This window comes from Mustelus asterias, unplaced genomic scaffold (genome assembly GCF_964213995.1).
Source record: "Mustelus asterias unplaced genomic scaffold, sMusAst1.hap1.1 HAP1_SCAFFOLD_262, whole genome shotgun sequence".
Taxonomy (NCBI): domain Eukaryota; kingdom Metazoa; phylum Chordata; class Chondrichthyes; order Carcharhiniformes; family Triakidae; genus Mustelus; species Mustelus asterias.
Window position 1 is genome coordinate 132,082 of NW_027590228.1, and position 21,854 is coordinate 153,935.

The 21,854-nt window shown below is 53.7% G+C and overlaps 1 protein-coding gene across 1 annotated transcript in view; it reads left to right on the forward strand.

The window, feature by feature from the left end:
* LOC144485994 (sodium/potassium-transporting ATPase subunit alpha-3-like) overlaps positions 1–21,854 on the forward strand; it is a 165,499-nt gene that overhangs the window by 107,260 nt on the left and 36,385 nt on the right. Inside the window, exons 2-11 of the mRNA XM_078204100.1 lie at positions 1,420–1,542; positions 4,869–4,928; positions 9,547–9,750; positions 10,115–10,228; positions 10,656–10,790; positions 11,041–11,158; positions 12,274–12,542; positions 14,245–14,443; positions 17,171–17,280; positions 18,748–18,882. Of these exons, the coding sequence (XP_078060226.1) occupies positions 1,420–1,542; positions 4,869–4,928; positions 9,547–9,750; positions 10,115–10,228; positions 10,656–10,790; positions 11,041–11,158; positions 12,274–12,542; positions 14,245–14,443; positions 17,171–17,280; positions 18,748–18,882 (1,467 nt within the window). The remainder of the gene's footprint in view (positions 1–1,419; positions 1,543–4,868; positions 4,929–9,546; positions 9,751–10,114; positions 10,229–10,655; positions 10,791–11,040; positions 11,159–12,273; positions 12,543–14,244; positions 14,444–17,170; positions 17,281–18,747; positions 18,883–21,854) is intronic.

Below are 21,854 nucleotides of genomic sequence, written 5' to 3' on the forward strand. Positions count from 1 at the left end.
TTCAAGTCCAATGTGGCTGCTCTGCAGAAGACGATCTGTGACATAGAGGCTGATGATCAAACTGTTTGGCCACATTGCGGAAGTAATTTCCATGGCCTTCGGGTGCTGGAGTGGGATTCAAACCCAGAGCTTAAGGGCCCAGAGGTAGGGACATTACCCATTGCGCCACAGGGCCTTGACTGACTCACCCTTATCCATAATGATAGACTGGAGCACTTTCCCCACAGTGGGTGTTTGACGAGTGAATCACGGATTCTCATTACTAAGGCATGTGACTTGTGTTAGGGTCGGGGACTCGAACCCCAAGGTATATTGTGAAGCCAGACTAGACGCCAATAATTTTTTTATTTTGGCATTAATGAGGGGATAGGATCTGTCACTCCAGGAGTATTTCTGCTGACCAATTAATGATCTTTTATCAAAGCAAGCTTTATTCATAACACGGTTTAAATATAACTCTAACAAAATGAAGCAGCCTAACCTTTAACAGTTGAATAATAGTTTTTTAAAAAAGGAAACAATGCTAATTTCTAAATTATCATTATTTCAGTTCCAAATGAGCAACATTTCTCTGACAGGCTCAAATTCCACTTCAAATACAGTTAGCAAACCTAGGCACGGTTGCTACAAAATGTTAACAGCCTTGAAGTTTTCAGAGAGGATGTCATTTTCAGAGCAGCTTGCAGACTTCTATCTTTGAACACCAGCCAGAAACTGAAAACTGTTTCTCTGCTTAAAAACTAGCTCCTCCCAGTAACCACATTATCACATGACCCTGCATGCCTAATCAAAAACCCCAGCTTCCATTCCTTTCCTCAAAAAACCCCAGGCAACCTTTTCACCTATAAACGAAAATCCATTAGCTCGATCCTAAGAAAACACTGCATGGATAAAATGAGTAATTATCCTGCTTTCCCAGCATCTGTATTCCCTCCAAGCATACTGACTGCCTGTAGAAAAAAAACAGAATTTTAAAACATTCTGCTTACTCGTAAAAAATATAGATGTATCTATCGCAACTATTATCACCACACTTGGAAATTTGGGGAAGAGTTTGGTTTCATTTAAACAGGGCCAGCTGTGGGGGATGGGGGGGGGGGGGGGAAGAAGGGGCATGAGGCTGGAGAATTTTAATCAGAAAGGGGATTGAGGGTTATGGGGACAAGGCAGGAAAGTGGGAATCGAGGTTTATCGCATCAGGTCGGTTATGATCTTGTTGAATGGCAGAGCAGACTCGATGGGCCGAATGGCCTCCTTCTGATGCTAGAGTTATGGTCTTGTTTGGGTGTGAGTGTGGTTGGGTGATATTATCCAGATAGGATTCAGGCCTCTGATCGGAGGCATTCGTATGGCCTGCTTGGTAAAGAGTCAGCACTGGTGATGCCATCCCTAACTCGCTTTGTGTTTCCTGTGTTGCAGTATGGGAGATCGGACAGCTATCGTGTGGCCACCACACAGGGTGACAAGGATGACAAAATCTCGCCAAAAAAGGGCAAGGGCCAAAAACGGGATATGGATGACCTCAAGAAGGAGGTCGCTCTGGTGAGTAGAGAGAACGCAACGCCGTGAGATCCAGCTGACGAAAGCTAGCGGGGGTGTGGAGTGGTTGGGTAGGGGAGGAGAGGGGTTGCGGTGGTTGGGTTGGGGATGGCTGTGAGCTCACTGTAAACAGCCACTGTACCTCTGACAACCTGAGGCCCTGACAAGCTGCACCTGCAGCTCAAGACCCCGATGCCTGACGCTGCCCAGATGTTTACTATCTGGCTTCAGGAGTCCCCCAGCCGACCAGCGCCTGGCACTGGAATCTTCGGATTGATGCCTGCCGGTGGAAGTTCTGGCCGGAGACTCGAGCATTCGATTCAGGGAGAAACAGAACTGGACCCTGTCACACAAGTATTTTGGCTACAAGAGCAGCTCAGAGGATAGAAATGTAACTCATCTCCTGACTCCACAAAGCCTGTCCACCATCTACAAGGACACAAGGCAGCAGTGTGATGGAATACTCCCCACTTGCCTGGATGGGTACAGCTCCAAAAACACTCAAGAAGCTCAACACCATCCAGGACAAAGCAGCCCCACATGACTGGCACCCCATCCACAAACACTCCCTCCCTCCTCCACTGACGCACAGTGGCAGCCGTGTGTACCATCTACAAGATCCATTGCAGCAACTCACCATGGCTCCTTCGACAACACCTTCCAAACCCACGACCACAACCATCTAGAAGGACAGTGTAGCACTCCCTCAGAACTGACACTCTGACAGTGCAGCACTCCCTCAGTACTTACCCTCTGACAGTGCGGCACTCCCTCAGTACTGACCCTCTGACAGTGCAGCACTCCCTCAGTACTGACCCTCTGACAGTGCAGCACTCCCTCAGTACTGACCCTCTGACAGTGCGGCGCTCCCTCAGTACTAACCCTCTGACAGTGCAGCACTCCCTCAGTACTGACCCTCTGACAGTGCGGCACTCCCTCAGTACTAACCCTCTGACAGTGCAGCACTCCCTCAGTAGTGACCCTCTGACAGTGCGGCACTCCCTCAGTACTGACCCTCTGACAGTGCGGCACTCCCTCAGTACTGACCCTCTGACAGTCCGGCACTCCCTCAGTACTGACCCTCTGACAGTCCGGCACTCCCTCGGTACTGACCCTCTGACAGTGCGGCACTCCCTCAGTACTGTCCCTCTGCCAGTGCCTAGCTCCCTCAGCACTGTCCCTCTGCCAATGCCTAGCTCTCTCAGCACTGTCCCTCTGCCAATGCCTAGCTCTCTCAGCACTGTCCCTCTGCCAGTGCCTAGCTCCCTCAGTACAGTCCCTCTGCCAGTGCCTAGCTCTCTCAGCACTGTCCCTCTGCCAGTGCCTAGCTCCCTCAGTACTGTCCCTCTGCCAGTGCCTAGCTCTCTCAGCACTGTCCTTCTGGCAGTGCATAACTCTCTCAGTAATGACCCTCCGGCAGTGCCTAGCTCTCTCAGTCCTATGCCTCCAACAATCCTGCTGGCTTTAACTCTTCCGTTTACCGAGCTGGAACTTTGAACTGTGAATTATTCTCCTGGGCCTGATCGAGTCAGTTAGCAAAGCCCTCAATATCAGTCAGCGCGTGTGGCGACTAAAGCTGTCCACAGTTGTCAAACCAGGGCCTAACTAAGGTCTCTTAGCAGAACCAAATGCTAAGTGCTGTTAGTGTGCTATGAATACACTCGAGAACTGGAACCACATCAAAAACTGCTCCATGACGTTGGCATGAATCCTTTGAGATTAATGCAGCCTAACACCATCAAACCCTACACTTTGATGATGATTTCTGCAGGGAGGATCTATATTTAGTTGCAGATGTGCCCACGTGCACTAAGCTCCTCAAGGTGAAAGATAATGTTCTGAAGGAGGATAGAATTCTCCATTATAATGTACTAGTGTGCTGTGTTCACAATTAGGCTGCATCCTCCAGCATTCTGATTCAGACGCGCATCATCACATTATCCACAGGGCAGTGAATCATTCTCTCTGAAAACCTGCTGCAGCTAATACAGAGGCAGAACTGGGGGAAGGTTACACGGGCTAGAGAGAATCGCTGTGTAAGGAGCTTTACTCTATATACCTGCCCCCGGAGTATTTGATGGGAACAGTGTCAAGGGAGCTTTGCTCTGTATCTAACCCTGTGTTGTACCTGTCCTGGGAGTGTTTGATGGGGACAGTACAGGGGAAGCTTTACTCTGTATCTAACCCCGTGCTGTACCTGGCCTGGGAGTGTTTAATGGGGACAGTGTAGAGGGAGCTTTACTCTGTATCTAACTCTGTGCTGCAGCTTTCATGGGAGTGTTGGATGAGGACAGTGGGTGCCAGAAGGATTTGGCACACTTCTACTTGATGGGAATTTGTTCCCGGTCTCTGAGGACCTGCGAGACGTGGGGAGGAAGTCTGTTGCCAGCAGGAGGGACCAGCTGCCTGGTTCTGTTGTTTAATGTACAGAAAGCAATCGGTGCCTTTGTGTGAGGAGGGAGAGCACTTCCAGTCCAAAGCCTGATTAAATCTTTCCGAGCAAACATTTCTGATTCCCCCTTGGCCTCATTAAACATCTCAATGAACATCTGCCAGCCCCCTGCCATTCGAACGGAGGGAGACTGTGTTCATGTTTAATGTTGGTTCCAGATTGTTTCCTGATGAGTAGTCTTTTCAGTTGAGCACCAGGAGGGAGGAGTGAATAAATATTCCCAGCTGTCTCTCTCTCTGTACTCCCAATCCCAAACTCCTGGGAATCCTGCAGTGGGTAACTCACCTCCTGACTCCCACAAGCCTGCCCACCATCTACAAGGCACAAGTCAGGAGTGCGATGGAAAACTACCCACTTGCCTGGATGGGTGCAGTTCTAAGAGCCTTCAAGAAGCTCAACACCATCTAGGACAAAGCAGCCCCTCTTCATTGCCCATTCAGCCCCTCTTGAAGACTGTTACACAGGAATAGGAGCCCATTCAGCCCTTTTTGAGACTGTTACACAGGAATAGGAGGCCATTCAGTCCCTCTTGAGCCTGTTGCACCGGAACAGGAGGAGACCATTCAGCCCTTAAACCTGGTCCAGCCAGGCTATCACTGACATAACTGAACCCTAATTCTTACATAGTGCTCCAATGTTTCCAAATCATCCCATTCATTGATGGGAACAATCCCACTGCAAGAATTCAGAATGTGAAGCGTTGTTAGTCTGGAATTGGACAGGATTTAGGGGCTGGGCGTTTTGAAGAGGATAGTTTGTGCCTAACTATTGCGGATTGTGTCTGAGCTACTGCTCCTTCCTTAACTCCTCCTGTTCCAGTTTGGTATGAGTTGAAATTGGGGATTCCTCATCTCTGTCTCTCTATCTCTCTCTGTAGACTGAGCATAAGATGTCAGTGGAAGAGGTGTGTCGGAAGCACAATGCTGATTGTGTACAGGTTAGTGAGAGACTGTAGTTAGCATTGCGCGCAACACTCTAAGATCGACCCTCACTGTGTAACCCACTAAATCCTCCCCCTCCGACCCTCACTGTGTAACCCAGACAATCCACTCCTCTACCCTCACTGTGTAATCCAGATAATCCACCCCCCCCCCCCCCCCCAGCCCTCATTGTGTAACCCAGACAATCCACCCTGACCCTCACTGTGCAATGCAGCCAATATTCCCCCCTGGCTCTCACTGTGTAACCCAGCCAATCCTCCCCCGACCTTCACTGTGCAACGCAGCCAATACCACCTCCCCGAGCCCTCACTGTGTAACCCAGCCAATCCTCCCCGACCCTCACTGTGCAACCCAGCCAATCCTCCCCCGACCCTCACTGTGCAACGCAGCCAATATCTCCCACTCCCCCCCCCCCCCTCCCCCCGGACCCTCACTGTGCAACCCAGCCAATCCTCCCCGACCCTCACTGTGCAACACAGCCAATAAGCCACCACCACGCCCCCCCCCCACCCCCCAGTTTAACCCAGCCAATCCTCCCCATGACATTCAGTGTGTAATCCAGCCAATCACCCCCCAATCCTCACTGTGTAACCCAGACAATCCCCCCCCCCCGACCCTCACTGTGTAACCCAGCCAATCCTTCCCCCCCGACCCTCACTGTGTAACCCAGCCAATCCTCCCCCGCCCCTCAGTGTCACCCAGCCAATCCTCCCCCGCCCCTCACTGTGTAACCCAGCCAATCCTCCCCCGCCCCTCACTGTGTCACCCAGCCAATCCTCCCCCGCCCCTCACTGTGTAACCCAGCCAATCCTCCCCCGCCCCTCACTGTGTAACCCAGCCAATCCTCCCCCGCCCCTCACTGTGTAACCCAGCCAATCCTCCCCCGCCCCTCACTGTGTAACCCAGCCAATCCTCCCCCGCCCCTCACTGTGTAACCCAGCCAATCCTCCCCCGCCCCTCACTGTGTAACCCAGCCAATCCTCCCCCGCCCCTCACTGTGTAACCCAGCCAATCCTCCCCCGCCCCTCACTGTGTAACCCAGCCAATCCTCCTCCGCCCCTCACTGTGTAACCCAGTCAATCCTCCCCCCAACCCTCAATGTGTAACCCAGAAAATCCTCCCCCCCAACCCTCACTGTGTAACCCAGCCAATCCTCCCCACTACCCTCAGTGTAACCCAGCCAATCCTCCCCCGCCCCTCACTGTGTAACCCAGCCAATCCTCCCCCGCCCCTCAGTGTAACCCAGCCAATCCTCCTCCGCCCCTCACTGTGTAACCCAGTCAATCCTCCCCCCAACCCTCAATGTGTAACCCAGAAAATCCTCCCCCCAACCCTCAGTGTCACCCAGTCAATCCTCCCCCGACCCTCACTGTGTAACCCAGCCAATCCCCCGCCCCCAAATCTTACTGTGTAACCCAGCCATTCCTCCCCCCGACCCTCACTGTGTAACCCAGCCGATCCCCCCGTCCAACCCTCACAGTGTAACCCAGCCAATCCCCCCAACTCTCACTGTGTAACCCAGCCGATACCCACCCCCCAACCTCACTGTGTAACCCAGACAATCCTCCCCCCCGACCCTCACTGTGTAACCCAGCCGATACCCACCCCCCAACCTCACTGTGTAACCCACTCAATCCTTCCCCTGACCCTCACTGTGTAACGCAGCCAATCCTCCCCCAATCCTCAGTGTAACCCAGTCAATCCTCCCCCCCCCCGACCCTCACTGTGTAACCCAGCCAATCCTCCCCCGACCCTCACTGTGTAACCCAGCCGATACCCACCCTCCCAACCTCACTGTGTAACCCACTCAATCCTTCCCCTGACCCTCACTGTGTAACGCAGCCAATCCTCCCCCAATCCTCAGTGTAACCCAGCCAATCCTCCCTCCCAACTCTCACTGTGTCACCCAGCCAATCGTCCCTCCGACCCTCAGTGTAACCAAGCCAATCCTCCCCCCCGATCCTCACTGCGTTTCCCAGCCAATCCTCCCCCCGCAACCCTCACTGTGTAACCCAGCCAATCATCCCACCGACACTCACTATGTAACTCAGTCAATCCTCCTCCCCTACCCTCACTGTGTAACCCAGCCAATCCTCCCCCGCTCCTCACTGTATAACCCAGCCAATCCCCCCCCAAATCTGTGTAACCCAGACAATCTTCCCCCCAACCTCTGTGTAACCCAGACAATCTTCCCCCCAACCTCTGTGTAACCCAGACAATCTTCCCCCCAACCTCTGTGTAACCCAGACAATCTTCCCCCCAACCTCTGTGTAACCCAGACAATCTTCCCCCCAACCTCTGTGTAACCCAGACAATCTTCCCCCCAACCTCTGTGTAACCCAGACAATCTTCCCCCCAACCTCTGTGTAACACAGCCAATCCTCCCCCCCTCAGTGTAACCCAGCCAATCCTCCTGCGACCCTCACTGTGTAACCTAGTCAATCCTCCCCCCGACCCTCACTGTATAACCCAGTCAATCCTCCCCCCCCGATCCTCACTGTCTAACCCAGCCAATTCAGCCCCAACCTGCACTGTGTAACCCAGCCAATCCTCCCCCCGACCCTCAGTGTAACCCAGTCAATCTCACCCCCTCTGACCCTCACTGTGTACCCAGTAAATCCTGCCCCTGACCCTCAACAGTGTAACCCAGCCAATCCTCCCCCCGACCCTCAGTGTAACCCAGTCAATCTCACCCCCTCTGACCCTCACTGTGTAACCCAACCAATCCTCCCCCCGACCCTCACTGTGTGACCCAGCCAATCCTCCCCACCGACCCTCACTATATAACGCAGCCAATCTTCCCCCGCCCCTCACTGGGTAACCCAGCCAATCCTCCCCCCCAACACTCACTGTGTAACCCAGTCAATCCTCCCCCCCGACCCTCACTGTGTAACCCAGCCAATCCTCCCCCTCGACCCTCACTGTGTAACCCAGCCAATCCTCCCTCCGACCCTCACGGTGTAACTGAGACAATCCTCCCCACCGACCCTCACTCTGTAACCCAGCCAATCCTCCCCCCTCGACCCTCACTGTGTAACCCAGCCAATCCTCCCCCCCGACCCTCACTGTGTAGCCCAGCCAATCCTCCCCCCCCCCCCCCGACCCTCACTGTGTAACCCAGCCAATCCTCCCCCTCGACCCTCACTGTGTAACCCAGCCAATCCTCCCTCCGACCCTCACGGTGTAACCTGAGACAACTCCTCCCCACCGACCCTCACTGTGTAACCCAGCCAATCTCCCCCTCGACCCTCACTGGTGTAACCCAGCCAATCCTCCCCCTCGACCCTCACTGTGTAACCCAGCCAATCCTCCCCCCCCCCCGACCCTCACTGTGTAACCCAGCCAATCCTCCCGACCCTCACTGTGTAACCCAGCCTATCCTCCCCCCCCCCCGACCCTCACTGTGTAACCCAGCCAATCCTCCCCGACCCTCACTGTGTAACCCAGCCAATCCTCCCCCCCCCGACCCTCACTGTGTAACCCAGCCAATCCTCCCCCCGATCCTCACTGTGTAACCCAGTCAATCCTCCCTCCGACCCTCACTGTGTAACCCAGCCAATCCTCCCCCTCGACCCTCACTGTGTAACCCAGCCAATCCTCCCCCTCGACCCTCACTGTGTAACCCAGCCAATCCTCCCCTCGACCCTCACTGTGTAACCCAGCCAATCCTCCCCCTCGACCCTCACTGTGTAACCCAGCCAATCCCTCCCCCTCGACCCTCACTGTGTACCCCAGCCAATCCTCCCCCTCGACCCTCACTGTGTAACCCAGCCAATCCTCCCCCTTGACCCTCACTGTGTAACCCAGCCAATCCTCCCCCCCCCCGACCCTCACTGTGTAACCCAGCCAATCCTCCCCCCGACCCTCACTGTGTAACCCAGTCAATCCTCCCTCCGACCCTCACTGTGTAACCCCAGCCAATCCCCCCCCCGCCCCCCAATCTCAGTGTAACCCAGCCAATCCTCCCCCGATCCTCAGTGTAACCCAGCCAATCCACCCCCGACTCTCACTGTGTAACCCAGCCAATCCTCCGTCCCAACCTTCACTGTGTAACACAGCCAATCCTCCCCCAATCCTCACTGTGTAACCCAGACAATCTATCCCCCCAACCTCTGTGTAACCCAGCTAATCCTCCCCCAACCCTCACTGTGTAACCCAGCCAATCCTCCCCCGACCCTCACTGTTGTAACGCAGCCAATCCTCCCCTGACCCTCACTGTGTAACGCAGCCAATCCAACACCCAAAGCTCCTTCACCGGAATCTCGCCCCACCGGATCCTCCCTTGACCCGAGCCTCACTGTGCAACCCAGCGTCCCTCCATCCCTGCCTCCCCCATGTGACCCTCCCTCCATTCGCACCTCCATCCATCTAACCCCTCCCCCATCAAGATACAAACTCTAGTCCAGTTCAGCCATCAATTATTTTCCTGCGACCTCCTCTCTCTCTTTTTTTCTCTCCCTCTTTGTCCATCTCTCTCTCTTCTTGCTCTGTCTCGCTCTCTCTCTGTCTCCATGTTTCTATATCTCTCTTTCACTCTCTCTCTGGCTCTCTTCCCCCATGCTGTACCTCACCCTTTGACCTTGCCTTGACCATGTTGACCTTTGCTCCCCACAGGGTCTTACCCACGCCAAGGCAGCTGAGTTCCTGGCCCGTGATGGGCCCAACGCCCTGACCCCACCCCCCACCACCCCGGAATGGATCAAGTTCTGCCGCCAGCTCTTTGGGGGTTTCTCCATCCTCCTGTGGATTGGTGCCATCCTCTGTTTCCTGGCCTATGGCATCCAGGCTGTAACTGAAGACAATCCAGCCGGGGACAACGTGAGTAGGGGTCAGGGGTCATGAATCGGGTGGGGTGGGGAGGCAGCTTTGTCATTCCAAACCTAAAACCCTCTAAATGGTGGGGTCAAGTGACAGCTTTGATGGACTGAATGGCTTCCTCCTGTTCCTATGCAACAGTTTCAAGGGGCTGAATGGCCTTCTCCTGTTCTTGTGATGGAGGGTTCATTCACAACTCATAAGTGTGTCCTGGGTTGGTCTAACTCTATCTAATAGGGGTGCCCGAGTCGGTCTAACTCTATCTAATGGGGGTGCTCTGGGTCAGTCTAACTTTGTATCTAATGGGGGTGCCCTGGGTCAGTCTAACTCTGTATCCTAATGGGGTTCTTGTTCCCTTTCCCTACAGTTATATCTGGGCATTGTGCTGTCGGCTGTAGTCATCATCACCGGCTGTTTCTCATACTACCAAGAAGCTAAGAGCTCGAAGATTATGGAATCCTTCAAGAACATGGTACCCCAGGTAAACAAGAGAGGAACTTTCATCTGAAATGTCCTGAGCAATCTTCGTCGGGGACCTGAGTTAACAGACACGAGCGAAACAGTAGCTGAGCGGAAAGGGACTGGTACAGGATGAGGGACAGGTACAGGGTATGGGATGGACAAAGGGTGTGTGACGGGTACAGGGTGTGTGAGGAGTACAGGGTGAGGGACGGATACAGGGTGAGTGACAGGTGCAGGGTGTGGGACTGGGTACAGAGTGAGGGACTGGGTACAGGGTGTGGGATGGGTACAGGGTGTGGGACGGGTACAGGGTGAGAGACAGGTACAGGGTGTGGGACGGGTACAGGGTGTGGGACGGGTACAGGGTGTCTGATGGGCACAGGGTATTTTGAGTCACCCTCATCCTTCACGTTGCCCTCACCATGCCCCTGTCTGTCTCCTTGCAGCAAGCGATGGTGATTCGAGAAGGTGAGAAAACGCAGGTTAATGCGGAGGAAGTTGTGGCTGGTGACCTGGTGGAGGTGAAAGGTGGAGACCGAATACCGGCTGATCTGAGGATTATCTCTGCTCACGGCTGTAAGGTTTGTGACCTCCACCTTCTCACTCTGATGTGTTCATTTATTCTGGGGATTTATTGCTCCTGATTCACGTTCTCAATGTCTTTCCCATTCCCTCGCTCCTCACTGCTTCCCTCTTTCTATATCACATTGAAATTCTCATTTACCCCCTCTCTCCCCACATACCTTCTTCTCCCTTTCTCTGTCTCCCTTCTCCCTGTCTCCTTGCGATGACCCTCCTGCCATTGCTCCCATTCCCCACTCTGTCTCTCAGGTTGATAACTCCTCACTGACTGGTGAATCTGAGCCTCAGACCCGTTCACCCGACTGTACCAACGACAATCCACTGGAGACCAGGAATATCGCCTTCTTCTCAACCAATTGTGTGGAAGGTACAGAGTCAGAGTGCTTGTTTAGTTTATTTATTAGTGTCACAAGTAGGCTTACATTAATACTGCAATGAAGTTACTGTGAAAAATCCTCTAGTTGCCACACTCCGGTGCCTGTTCGGGTACACTGAGGGAGAATATAACATGTCCAATGTACCCAACCAGCGCATCTTTGGAATGTGGGAGGAAACCGGAGCACCCAGGGGAAACCCACGCAGACACGGGGAGAATGTGCAGACTCCGCACAGACAGGAACCCAAGCCGGGAATCGAACCCGGGTCCTTGGTGCTGTGAGGTTGCAGTGCCAACCACCGTGTCACCCGTGCTCAGTCTGGGCTTGAGCGTGCTCAGTCTGGGTGTGGGTGTGAGCGTGCTCAGTCTGGGTGTGGGTGTGAGCGTGCTCAGTCTGGATGTGGGTGTGAGCGTGCTCAGTCTGGGTGTGAGTGTGAGCGTGCTCAGTCTGGGTGTGAGCGTGCTCAGTCTGGGTGTGGGTGTGAGCGTGCTCAGTCTGGGTGTGGGTGTGAGCGTGCTCAGTCTGGGTGTGGGTGTGAGCGTGCTCAGTCTGGGTGTGTGTGCTCAGTCTGGGTGTGTGTGAGCTCAGTCTGGGTGTGAGTGTGTGTGTGCTCAGTCTGGGTGTATGAGTGTGAGCGTGCTCAGTCTGGGTGTGTGTGTGTGCGCTCAGTCTGGGTGTGAGGGTGTGAGCGTGCTCAGTCTGGGTGTGAGTGTGTGTGTGCTCAGTCTGGGAGTGAGCGTGCTCAGTCTGGGTGTGAGTGTGAGCGTGCTCAGTCTGGGTGTGGGTGTGAGCGTGAGCGTGCTCAGTCTGGGTGTGAGCGTGCTCAGTCTGGGTGTGAGTGTGAGCGTGCTCAGTCTGGGTCAGTGTGTGGGCGTGAGTGTGCTCAGTCTGGGTGTGAGCGTGCTCAGTCTGGGTGTGGGTGTGAGCGTGCTCAGTCTGGGTGAGTGTGTGGGCGTGAGAGTGCTCAGTCTGGGTGTGAGCGTGCTCAGTCTGGGTGTGAGTGTGAGCGTGCTCAGTCTGGGTGAGTGTGTGAGCGTGAGTGTGCTCAGTCTGGGTGTGAGCGTGCTCAGTCTCACCCTCTCCCTGTCCTCCTCTCGCTCTCCAGGCACAGCCCGGGGAATTGTGATCTTCACTGGTGACAGAACAGTGATGGGACGCATTGCCACCCTGGCTTCAGGATTGGACACCGGGAAAACCCCCATCGCTAAGGAGATTGAACATTTCATTCACATCATCACTGGAGTGGCAGTCTTCCTGGGAGTCACTTTCTTCATTCTCTCCATCATCCTGGGTTACTCCTGGCTGGAGGCTGTCATCTTCCTGATTGGGATCATTGTCGCCAACGTACCTGAGGGCTTACTGGCTACAGTAACGGTGAGTGTCGGTCTGACCCTCCCCTGAATTGTGATTCCCGGAGCAGCAGGCTCAGTGTCAGCTCAGAGAGAAAACTAACTGGAGGGCAGAAAGCAGCGGGTTGTGGTAAATGGTGATATTTCAGACTGGAGGATGGAAGGCAATGGTCTTCCCTCAGGGTCAGTGTGAGGACCACTGCTTTTTCCTGATGGCGAAAGAAATATCTTCAACATCGGAACACAGAGTAAAATTTCAACACTGCCCGATGTTACCAAACTCGGAGGAATGCCGGGCGGTGAGGATGATGCCAATTAACCGCAACAGGACTTTGATAGATTGGCAGAACGGGCAGGAGAGTGGCAGCTGGAATTGGACACAGGGAAGTGTGATGGATTTGGACTGCTGGGATAGGGAGAGGCTAAACAGGCTGAATGGCCCATTTAGAAAGAGAGTGCAGGGCCAAAGGGACCCTGTGGGTGGGGAGGGGGGGGCGGTGGGGGGATGCGGTTAGTATACAGATCTCCAAGGTTGGTGGAATGCACTGAGGGTGCGGTGAGCAAAGTATACGGGATCTGGAGTTTCAAAAAGAGAGGGATTGAGCTGAAAAGCAGGATGTTATACTGAACCTTTGGAAAGTTCTAGTTTAGATCACAAACTACAGCATTGTGTCCAGGACTGGGCACCGCACTTTATGAAAGATGCGCGGATCCTTGAGAGGGTGCGGGGTGAGATTGACCAGAATGGGTCCAGGGAGGAGGGGAATTTTAGTTATGACTTATAGAGTTTTACAGCCTATCATGTCTGCTCCAGCCATCAAGCACCTATCTGTTCCAAACCCATTTTCCAGCACTTGCTCTGTAGCCTTGTAGGCTATGGCATTTCAAGTGCTCATCTAAATGCTGCTTAAATGTTGTGAGTGTCCCCGCCTCTATCACTCTTTCAGGCAGTGAATTACAGATTCCCATCATCCTCTCGGTGAAAGAGGTATCCCTCAAAATCTACGTCCCATGGTTATTGGCCCCTTTACTGAGGGGAAATTTCTTTTTCCTATTTACATCCCTCATAATTTTGTACACCTCAGTCAGGTCCCCTCTCGGCCTCTCTGCTCGAAGGAAAACAACCCCAGCCGAACCAGGCTCCCCTCATAGCTGAAACATTCCAATCCAGGCAGCATCCTCTGCACCCTCTCCAGTGCAATCACATCCTTCCTATGATGTAGCGACCAGAACTGCACGTAGCACTCTTTCCGTGGTCTCACCAGTGTTTTGTACGACTCCTTCATAACCTCCCAACTCTTACATTCAATGCCTCGGCTAATAAAGGCAAGTATTCATATTCTTTCCTAACTACCTTACCGATCTGTCCTGCTGCCTTCAGGGATCTTTGGACATGGATCATTGGAAATCTCCTTTGGATAATGGAGATTGGGGGGCAGAATCTGGTAGAGGTGTACAAGATGATGACAGCTTTAGATAAAGTTATGTTATGGACAGGAATGGGGTTAATTTAAGCCATACTGATTTCTCCTCTCACCACCCCGGAGTATATAAGCGATGGTCTATTTCTCAACCCCTGGGTTTTGCTAATGACCAATTTCCTATTCGCCTTTTGTGATAGGATGAACTCAGAGGGTTAGTTTATTTGCACTCATTCAAAACACCGGAGTTATGGAGCCCTGCTTGCAATGACCCATTCAGCTAAAGGTTTGCCGCTTCTCCCACAGGTCTGCCTGACCCTGACTGCAAAGCGCATGGCTCGGAAAAACTGTTTGGTGAAGAATCTGGAGGCCGTCGAGACTCTGGGATCGACCTCAACCATCTGCTCGGACAAGACTGGCACATTGACCCAGAACCGAATGACCGTGGCCCACATGTGGTTCGACAATCAAATCCACGAGGCTGACACCACCGAGGATCAATCTGGTAAAATAATCGGGCAGCTCAGGCAGACGGCGTGCCTGCTCACCCTCACCAACCTCACTGTGCCCACCCTCACCAACCTCACTGTGCCCACCCTCACCAACCTCACTGTGCCCACCCTCACCAACCTCACTGTGCCCAACCTCACCAACCTCACTGTGCCCACCCTCACCAACCTCACTGTGCCCACCCTCACCAACCTCACTGTGCCCACCCTCACCAACCTCTGTGCCCACCCTCACCAACCTCACTGTGCCCACCCTCACCAACCTCACTGTGCCCACCCTCACCAACCTCACTGTGCCCACCCTCACCAACCTCACTGTGCCCAACCTCACCAACCTCACTGTGCCCACCCTCACCAACCTCACTGTGCCCACCCGCACCAACCTCACTGTGCCCACCCTCACCAACCTCACTGTGCCCACCGTCACCAACCTCACTGTGCCCACCGTCACCAACCTCACTGTGCCCACCCTCACCAACCTCACTGTGCCCACCCTCACCAACCTCACTGTGCCCACCCTCACCAACCTCACTGTGCCCAACCTCACCAACCTCACTGTGCCCAACCTCACCAACCTCACTGTGCCCACCCTCACCAACCTCACTGTGCCCACCCTCACCAACCTCACTGAGCCCACCCTCACCAACCTCACTGTGCCCACCCTCACTGTGCCCACCCTCACCAACCTCACTGTGCCCACCCTCACCAACCTCACTGTGCCCACCCTCACCAACCTCACTGTGCCCACCCTCACCAACCTCACTGTGCCCACCCTCACCAACCTCACTGTGCCCACCCTCACCAACCTCACTGTGCCCACCCTCACCAACCTCACTGTGCCCAACCTCACCAACCTCACTGTGCCCACCCTCACCTACCTCACTGTGCCCACCCTCACCAACCTCACTGTGCCCACCCTCACCAACCTCACTGTGCCCACCCTCACCAACCTCACTGTGCCCACCCTCACCAACCTCACTGTGCCCACCCTCACCAACCTCACTGTGCCCACCCTCACCAACCTCACTGTGCCCAACCTCACCAACCTCACTGTGCCCACCCTCACCAACCTCACTGTGCCCACCCGCACCAACCTCACTGTGCCCACCCTCACCAACCTCACTGTGCCCACCCTCGCCAACCTCACTGTGCCCACCCTCGCCAACCTCACTGTGCCCACCCTCACCAACCTCACTGTGCCCACCCTCACCAACCTCACTGTGCCCAACCTCACTGTGCCCAACCTCACCAACCTCACTGTGCCCACCCTCACCAACCTCACTGTGCCCACCCTCACCAACCTCACTGAGCCCACCCTCACCGACCTCACTGTGCCCACCCTCACCGACCTCACTGTGCCCACCCTCACCGACCTCACTGTGCCCACCCTCACCAACCTCACTGTGCCCACCCTCACCAACCTCACTGTGCCCACCCTCACCAACCTCACTGTGCCCACCCTCACCAACCTCACTGTGCCCACCCTCACCAACCTCACTGTGCCCAACCTCACCAACCTCACTGTGCCCACCCTCACCAACCTCACTGTGCCCACCCTCACCAACCTCACTGTGCCCACCCTCACCAACCTCACTGTGCCCAACCTCACCAACCTCACTGTGCCCACCCTCACCAACCTCACTGTGCCCACCCTCACCAACCTCACTGTGCCCAACCTCACCAACCTCACTGTGCCCAACCTCACCAACCTCACTGTGCCCACCCTCACCAACCTCACTGTGCCCAACCTCACCACCTTCACCACTGCCGCCCTCGCTCGCCTCGCCTGCCTCACACTCGCCCGCCTCGCCCTCGCCCGCCTCTCCCTCGCCCGCTTCGCCCGCCTCACCCTCGCCCACCTCGCCCTTGCCCTGGCCCGCCTTGCCCTGGCCCGCCTTGCCCGCCTTGCCCTGGCCCGCCTTGCCCTGGCCCGCCTTGCCCTGGCCCGCCTTGCCCTCGACCGCCTTGCCCTCGCCCCCCTCGCCCTCGCCCCCCTCGCCCGCCTCGCCCTCGCCCGCCTCGCCCTCGCCCGCCTCGCCCTCGCCCGCCTCGCCCGCCTCGCCCGCCTCGCCCTCGCCCGCCTCGCCCTCGCCCGCCTCGCCCTCGCCCGCCTCGCCCTCGCCCGCCTCGCCCACCCTCGCCCTCGGCCGCCCTCGCCCTCGGCCGCCCTCGCCCGCCTCGCCCTCGGCCGCCCCCGCCCACCTCGCCCTCGCCCGCCTCGCCCTCGCCCTCGGTCGCCCTCGCCCTCGGTCGCCCTGGCCGCCCTCGCCCTGGCCGCCCTCGCCCTGGCCGCCCTCGTCCTGGCCGCCCTCGCCCTGGCCACCCTCGCCCTGGCCGCCCTCGCCCACTTCGCCCACCTCACCATGCCTACCCTCAAAAATACCTTCACTACCCATACCAACTTCACCCTCACCAATCTCACCATGCCTGCCCTTACCAACCTCACTGAGTGATTCTGTCTGGGACCAGGAGTTTATTCGCTGCAATTCATTCCATTCTGGTGTGGGATTTCTCTCGTTCGCTCTCTCTCCCTGTCTGTGCTTTTCTCGCTCCCCTTTCTCACTCTCACTCGATCTGTGTCTGTTGTTCAAACCAACGCTCTTCCGCCCCTTCTCTTCGCCATTCTCTCTGTCACTCTGTCGCCCGTACTGTTGCTCTGTTTCTTACACATAGCCTCCTCGCATTGGATATATCTTGAGTTTTACTTCCCTCTGTGTTTCTAGGTGCTTCCTTTGACAAGAGTTCTGTCACATGGGCCTCTCTGTCACGGATTGCTGCTCTGTGTAACCGAGCTACATTTAAACCTGGACAAGAAAATATCCCCATTCTGAAGGTAGGTCAGAGACAGACCAGCATAGGGGTCTGCACCGGCAGAGAAGAAGAGGTGGCAGAACCGGGCGGACGCCCCCTCTCCCCGGGCGGGCGCCCCCTCTCCCCAGGCGGGGGCGCCCCCTCTCCCCGGGCGGGCGCCCCCTCTCCCCGGGCTCTTTACACTATCCCAGGATATGCCACATTCTCCACAGGCAATCTTTCCCCGGGCATGTTTCACTCTCCCCGGGTGTGTGAACCCTCCCCAGGTTCTGTATTGCCGCTGACAGCTGTATGCTCTGGATAAACGGCTTATGAAGAAAGTGAGGAGGTGTGGGATAGAGGGAAAGTTGGCCGATTGGATAGGTAATTGGCTGTCTGATCGAAGACAGAGGGTGGTGGTGGAGGATAGTAAATTTTCGGATTGGAGGCAGGTTGCTAGCGGAGTGCCACAGGGATCAGTGCTTGGTCCTCTGCTCTTTGTGATTTTTATTAATGACTTCGAGGAGGGGGTTGAAGGGTGGATCAGTAAATTTGCTGATGACACCAAGATTGGTGGAGTAGTGGATGAGGTGGAGGGCTGTTGTAGGCTGCAAAGAGACATAGATAGGATGCAAAGCTGGGCTGAAAAATGGCAAATGGAGTTTAACCCTGATAAATGTGAGGTGATTCATTTTGGTAGGACTAATTTAAATGTGGATTACAGGGTCAAACGTAGGGTTCTGAAGACTGTGGAGGAACAGAGAGATCTTGGGGTCCATATCCACAGATCTCTAATGGTTGCCACTCAAGTGGATAGAGCTGTGAAGAAGGCCTATAGTGTGTTAGCTTTTATTAACAGTGGGTGGAGTTTAAGAGCCGTGGGGTTATGCTGCAACTGTACAGGACCTTGGTGAGACCACATTTGGAATATTGTGTGCAGTTCTGGTCACCTCACTATAAGAAGGATGTGGAAGCGCTGGAAAGAGTGCAGAGGAGATTTACCAGGATGCTGCCTGGTTTGGAGGATAGGTCTTATGAGGAAAGGTTGAGGGAGCTAGGGCTGTTCTCTCTGGAGTGGAGGAGGCTGAGGGGAGACTTAATAGAGGTTTATAAAATGATGAAGGGGATAGATAGAGTGAATGTTCAAAGACTATTTCCTCGGGTGGATGGAGCTATTACAAGGGGGCATAACTATAGGGTTCATGGTGGGAAATATAGGAAGGATATCAGAGGTAGGTTCTTTACGCAGAGAGTGGTTGGGGTGTGGAATGGACTGCCTGCAGTGATAGTGGAGTCAGACACTTTAGGAACATTTAAGTGGTTATTGGATAGGCACATGGAGCACACCAGGATGATAGGGAGTGGGATAGCTTGATCTTGGTTTCAGATAAAGCTTGGCACAACATCGTGGGCCGAAGGTCCTGTTCTGTGCTGTACTGTTCTATGTTCGATATAAACCTTCTGTTTTATGAGCTTACCCTGAACACTGCTTCTGTCCCCTTCCTCACAGCGAGATGTTGCTGGTGATGCCTCGGAGTCTGCTCTGCTGAAATGTATCGAGCTTTCCTCCGGATCGGTGAAAGCCACACGGGAAAAGAACAAGAAAATCAACGAGATCCCTTTTAACTCCACAAACAAATACCAGGTGAGGCTATTGCGAGTGTTAGGTTACTGCGTATCACAGCAGCGACACACTGCGGTAAGCTGAACCGAATACCACAGTCCAAGCTATGTTAGCGGTTGTGGGTTTCAAACAAAAAAAAGATGTGGTTTTCACATGTAGATTGAAATGAACAAGAACAGATAGATCGCAGGAGCAGTTGTTTGTACAGCATCGAAACGGAGTCAAAACTGCAGCCTGTGAAACAGCCCAATGACATCAGCATCAAATCATATGACTGGCTCTTGAAGTAATCATGCAACCCCTTAAATATATAACACACTCAAAATGCTAAGCAGATCGGGGGTAGAGACAGAGAGTTGGACGCGGTTAGCACTGCTGCCTCACAACACCAGGTACCCGTTTCAATTCCCGGCTTGGGTCACTGTCTGTGCAGAGTCTGCACATTCTCCCCGTGTCTGCATGGGTTTCCTCCACGTGCTCCGGTTTCCTCCCACAGTCCGAAAGACATGTAGCTTAGGTGCATTGGCCGTGCTAAATTCTCCCACATTGTACCCAAACAGGCACCGGAGTGTGGCGATTCGGGGATTTTGACAGAAGCTTACTTGTGACACTGATAAATAAACTTTAAACTTAATAATTCAGATCGATACCTTTTAGAGAGCAAGAGCAAGGAGGTTACACCTCAGCTGGTGTACCGTGTACAGTTCTGGGTGCCACACTATACGAAGGATGGGAACACATTGGAGAGAGTGCAGAAGAGGTTTACAAGAATGGTTCCGGGATGAGAAACTTCAGTTAGGAGGATGGATTGGAGAGATGGGGACTGGAGAGAAGGAGGCTGAGAGGAGATTGGATAGAGATGTTCAAAACCATGAGGGGGCTGGACAGAATAGACAGGGAGAAACTGTTCCCGCTTGTAACAGGATCAAGAATGAGAGGGGACAGATTTAAAATGATTTGCAAAAGAAGCAACTGTGATGTAAGCAACAATATTTTCACACAGCGTGTGGTTGGGGCCTGGATTGTTCTGCCTGGAAGTGTGGTGGAGGCAGATTCAATTGAGGCTTTCGAGAGGACCACCAGTGCATGGGAGGCATTTTCACATTGTTACGGACCACAAACCACTCCTGGGTCTTTTTAAAGAAGACAAGGCCACTCCACCAATCATATCAGCAGGAATTCAGTGTTGAATGTTAATTCTGTCACTCTCTGAACACACATTCAAGCACTGGCCTGGAACACATTGTAAATGTGGATGTGCTTAGTCACCAGGTACTATCAGAGAGTGTAGCACCTCCCCCAGTACCACAGGAAATTGTCATGGCATTGAATTTATTCAGTGCCAGTTTCAGCTCAACAAATCAAATGTTGGACCAGCAGGGATCCGCTGTTACCCATATAAGGCACAGGGTGCTAATAGGTTCGGCCAGTGAGCCAGTATCTGAAGAGAAGAAACCATATTATATACAAAAGGATGAATTGAGTTGTGAAGGTGGCAACAAACTTTGGGGAGCCAGAGTAGCCGTCCCTAGGAAGGGAGTTGCTCCTAGCTAAATTACTCACCTGAGTGCTCCAAAAGCTCGTGATTTAAAATACACCTGTTTGACTTTAACCTGGTGTTGTGCGACTTCTTACTAGCGAAATTACACAGTGCCTATCTAGGTGCATCTAAGCTGAAGATGCTCACCAGGAGTTGTGTCCAGTGGCCTGGTATCGATGCCAGCACTGAGAGTTGAGGGAACGGTGCCAATTGCAACAAAGGTTGCCTGCTGCAACCGCACTGCACCTTTGGGAGTGGCCGGGACGGCCATGGGTATGAGTTCATGTCGATGATGTGGGACCATTCTTGGTCACAATGTCGATGCCCATTCAACATGGATGGCAGTGTTTGAAAGGAAGTCAATGGCGTCGCACTCTACAGTTGAGAAATTGCATCAGTATTTTTCAACAAATGGGATACCTGAAGTCATCATGTGAGATAATGGGACAGCCTTCACGAGTGCTGAGTTTCAGCTCCTTAAATGGCATCAAGCACATCAAGATTGTGCCTCACTGTCCAGCGTCTAAAGGACTGGTGGAAGGTCTTAAGAAGCAGTTAAGGGGATGAAGCTGGAGAGCAGAATGTCACAGTTCCACCTGGGCTATAGAACCACTCTGCACAGTACTCCAGGAGTGCTGCCAGGTGAGTTGTTAATGGGCCTCTTCGACCACAGGACCAATAGAAATAGGGGCAGGAGTAGGTGGGAGGTGGCATGGCTGATGGAGTGCTCCAACCTGGTGAGTGGATTTGAGATTGGAAACAGAGTTACGATGTTTTTAATGGTGGTGGAGCTGGGCCGTCATTACTAAGTCCGATCGGGAATGGATGAGGACTGTGGAGAGTGAGCAATTAAACGTTTAGCAGGTTGTAGAGATTGTCAGAGATGAGGGGAAGCTGGTTAACTATACGAGAGACAGAGAGAGGAACAGAGGAAGGTAAATGGAATGCTGGCTTTCATTTCATGGGAGCTGGAGTATAAAAGTAAAGAGGTGTTTCTGCAATACTACAAGGCACCAGTGAGGCCACATTTCGAATACTGAGAACAATTGTGGTCCCCTTATCTAAAGGAAGTTAGATTATCATTGGAGGCAATACAGAGAAGGTCTTGATTTGATTTGATTTATTATTGTCACATGTATTAGTATACAGTGAAAAGTATTGTTTCTTGCACGCTAAGCGTCCCATATGTAGGAAAGGAAAGGAGAGGATGCAGAATGTAGTTTTACAGTCATAGGTTTACGAGGATGATCCCGGGTATGGAGGGACTGCCATATGAGAAAACATTAAACAAGTGGCACAGTAGTTAGCACTGCTGCCTCACAGCACCAGGGAACCCGGGTTCAATTCCAGCCTTAGGTGACTGTGGAGTCTGCACATTCTTCCCTTGTCTCCGTGGGTTCCCTCCGGGTGCTATGGTTTGCTCCCACGGTCCAAAGGTGTGCAGGTTAGGTGA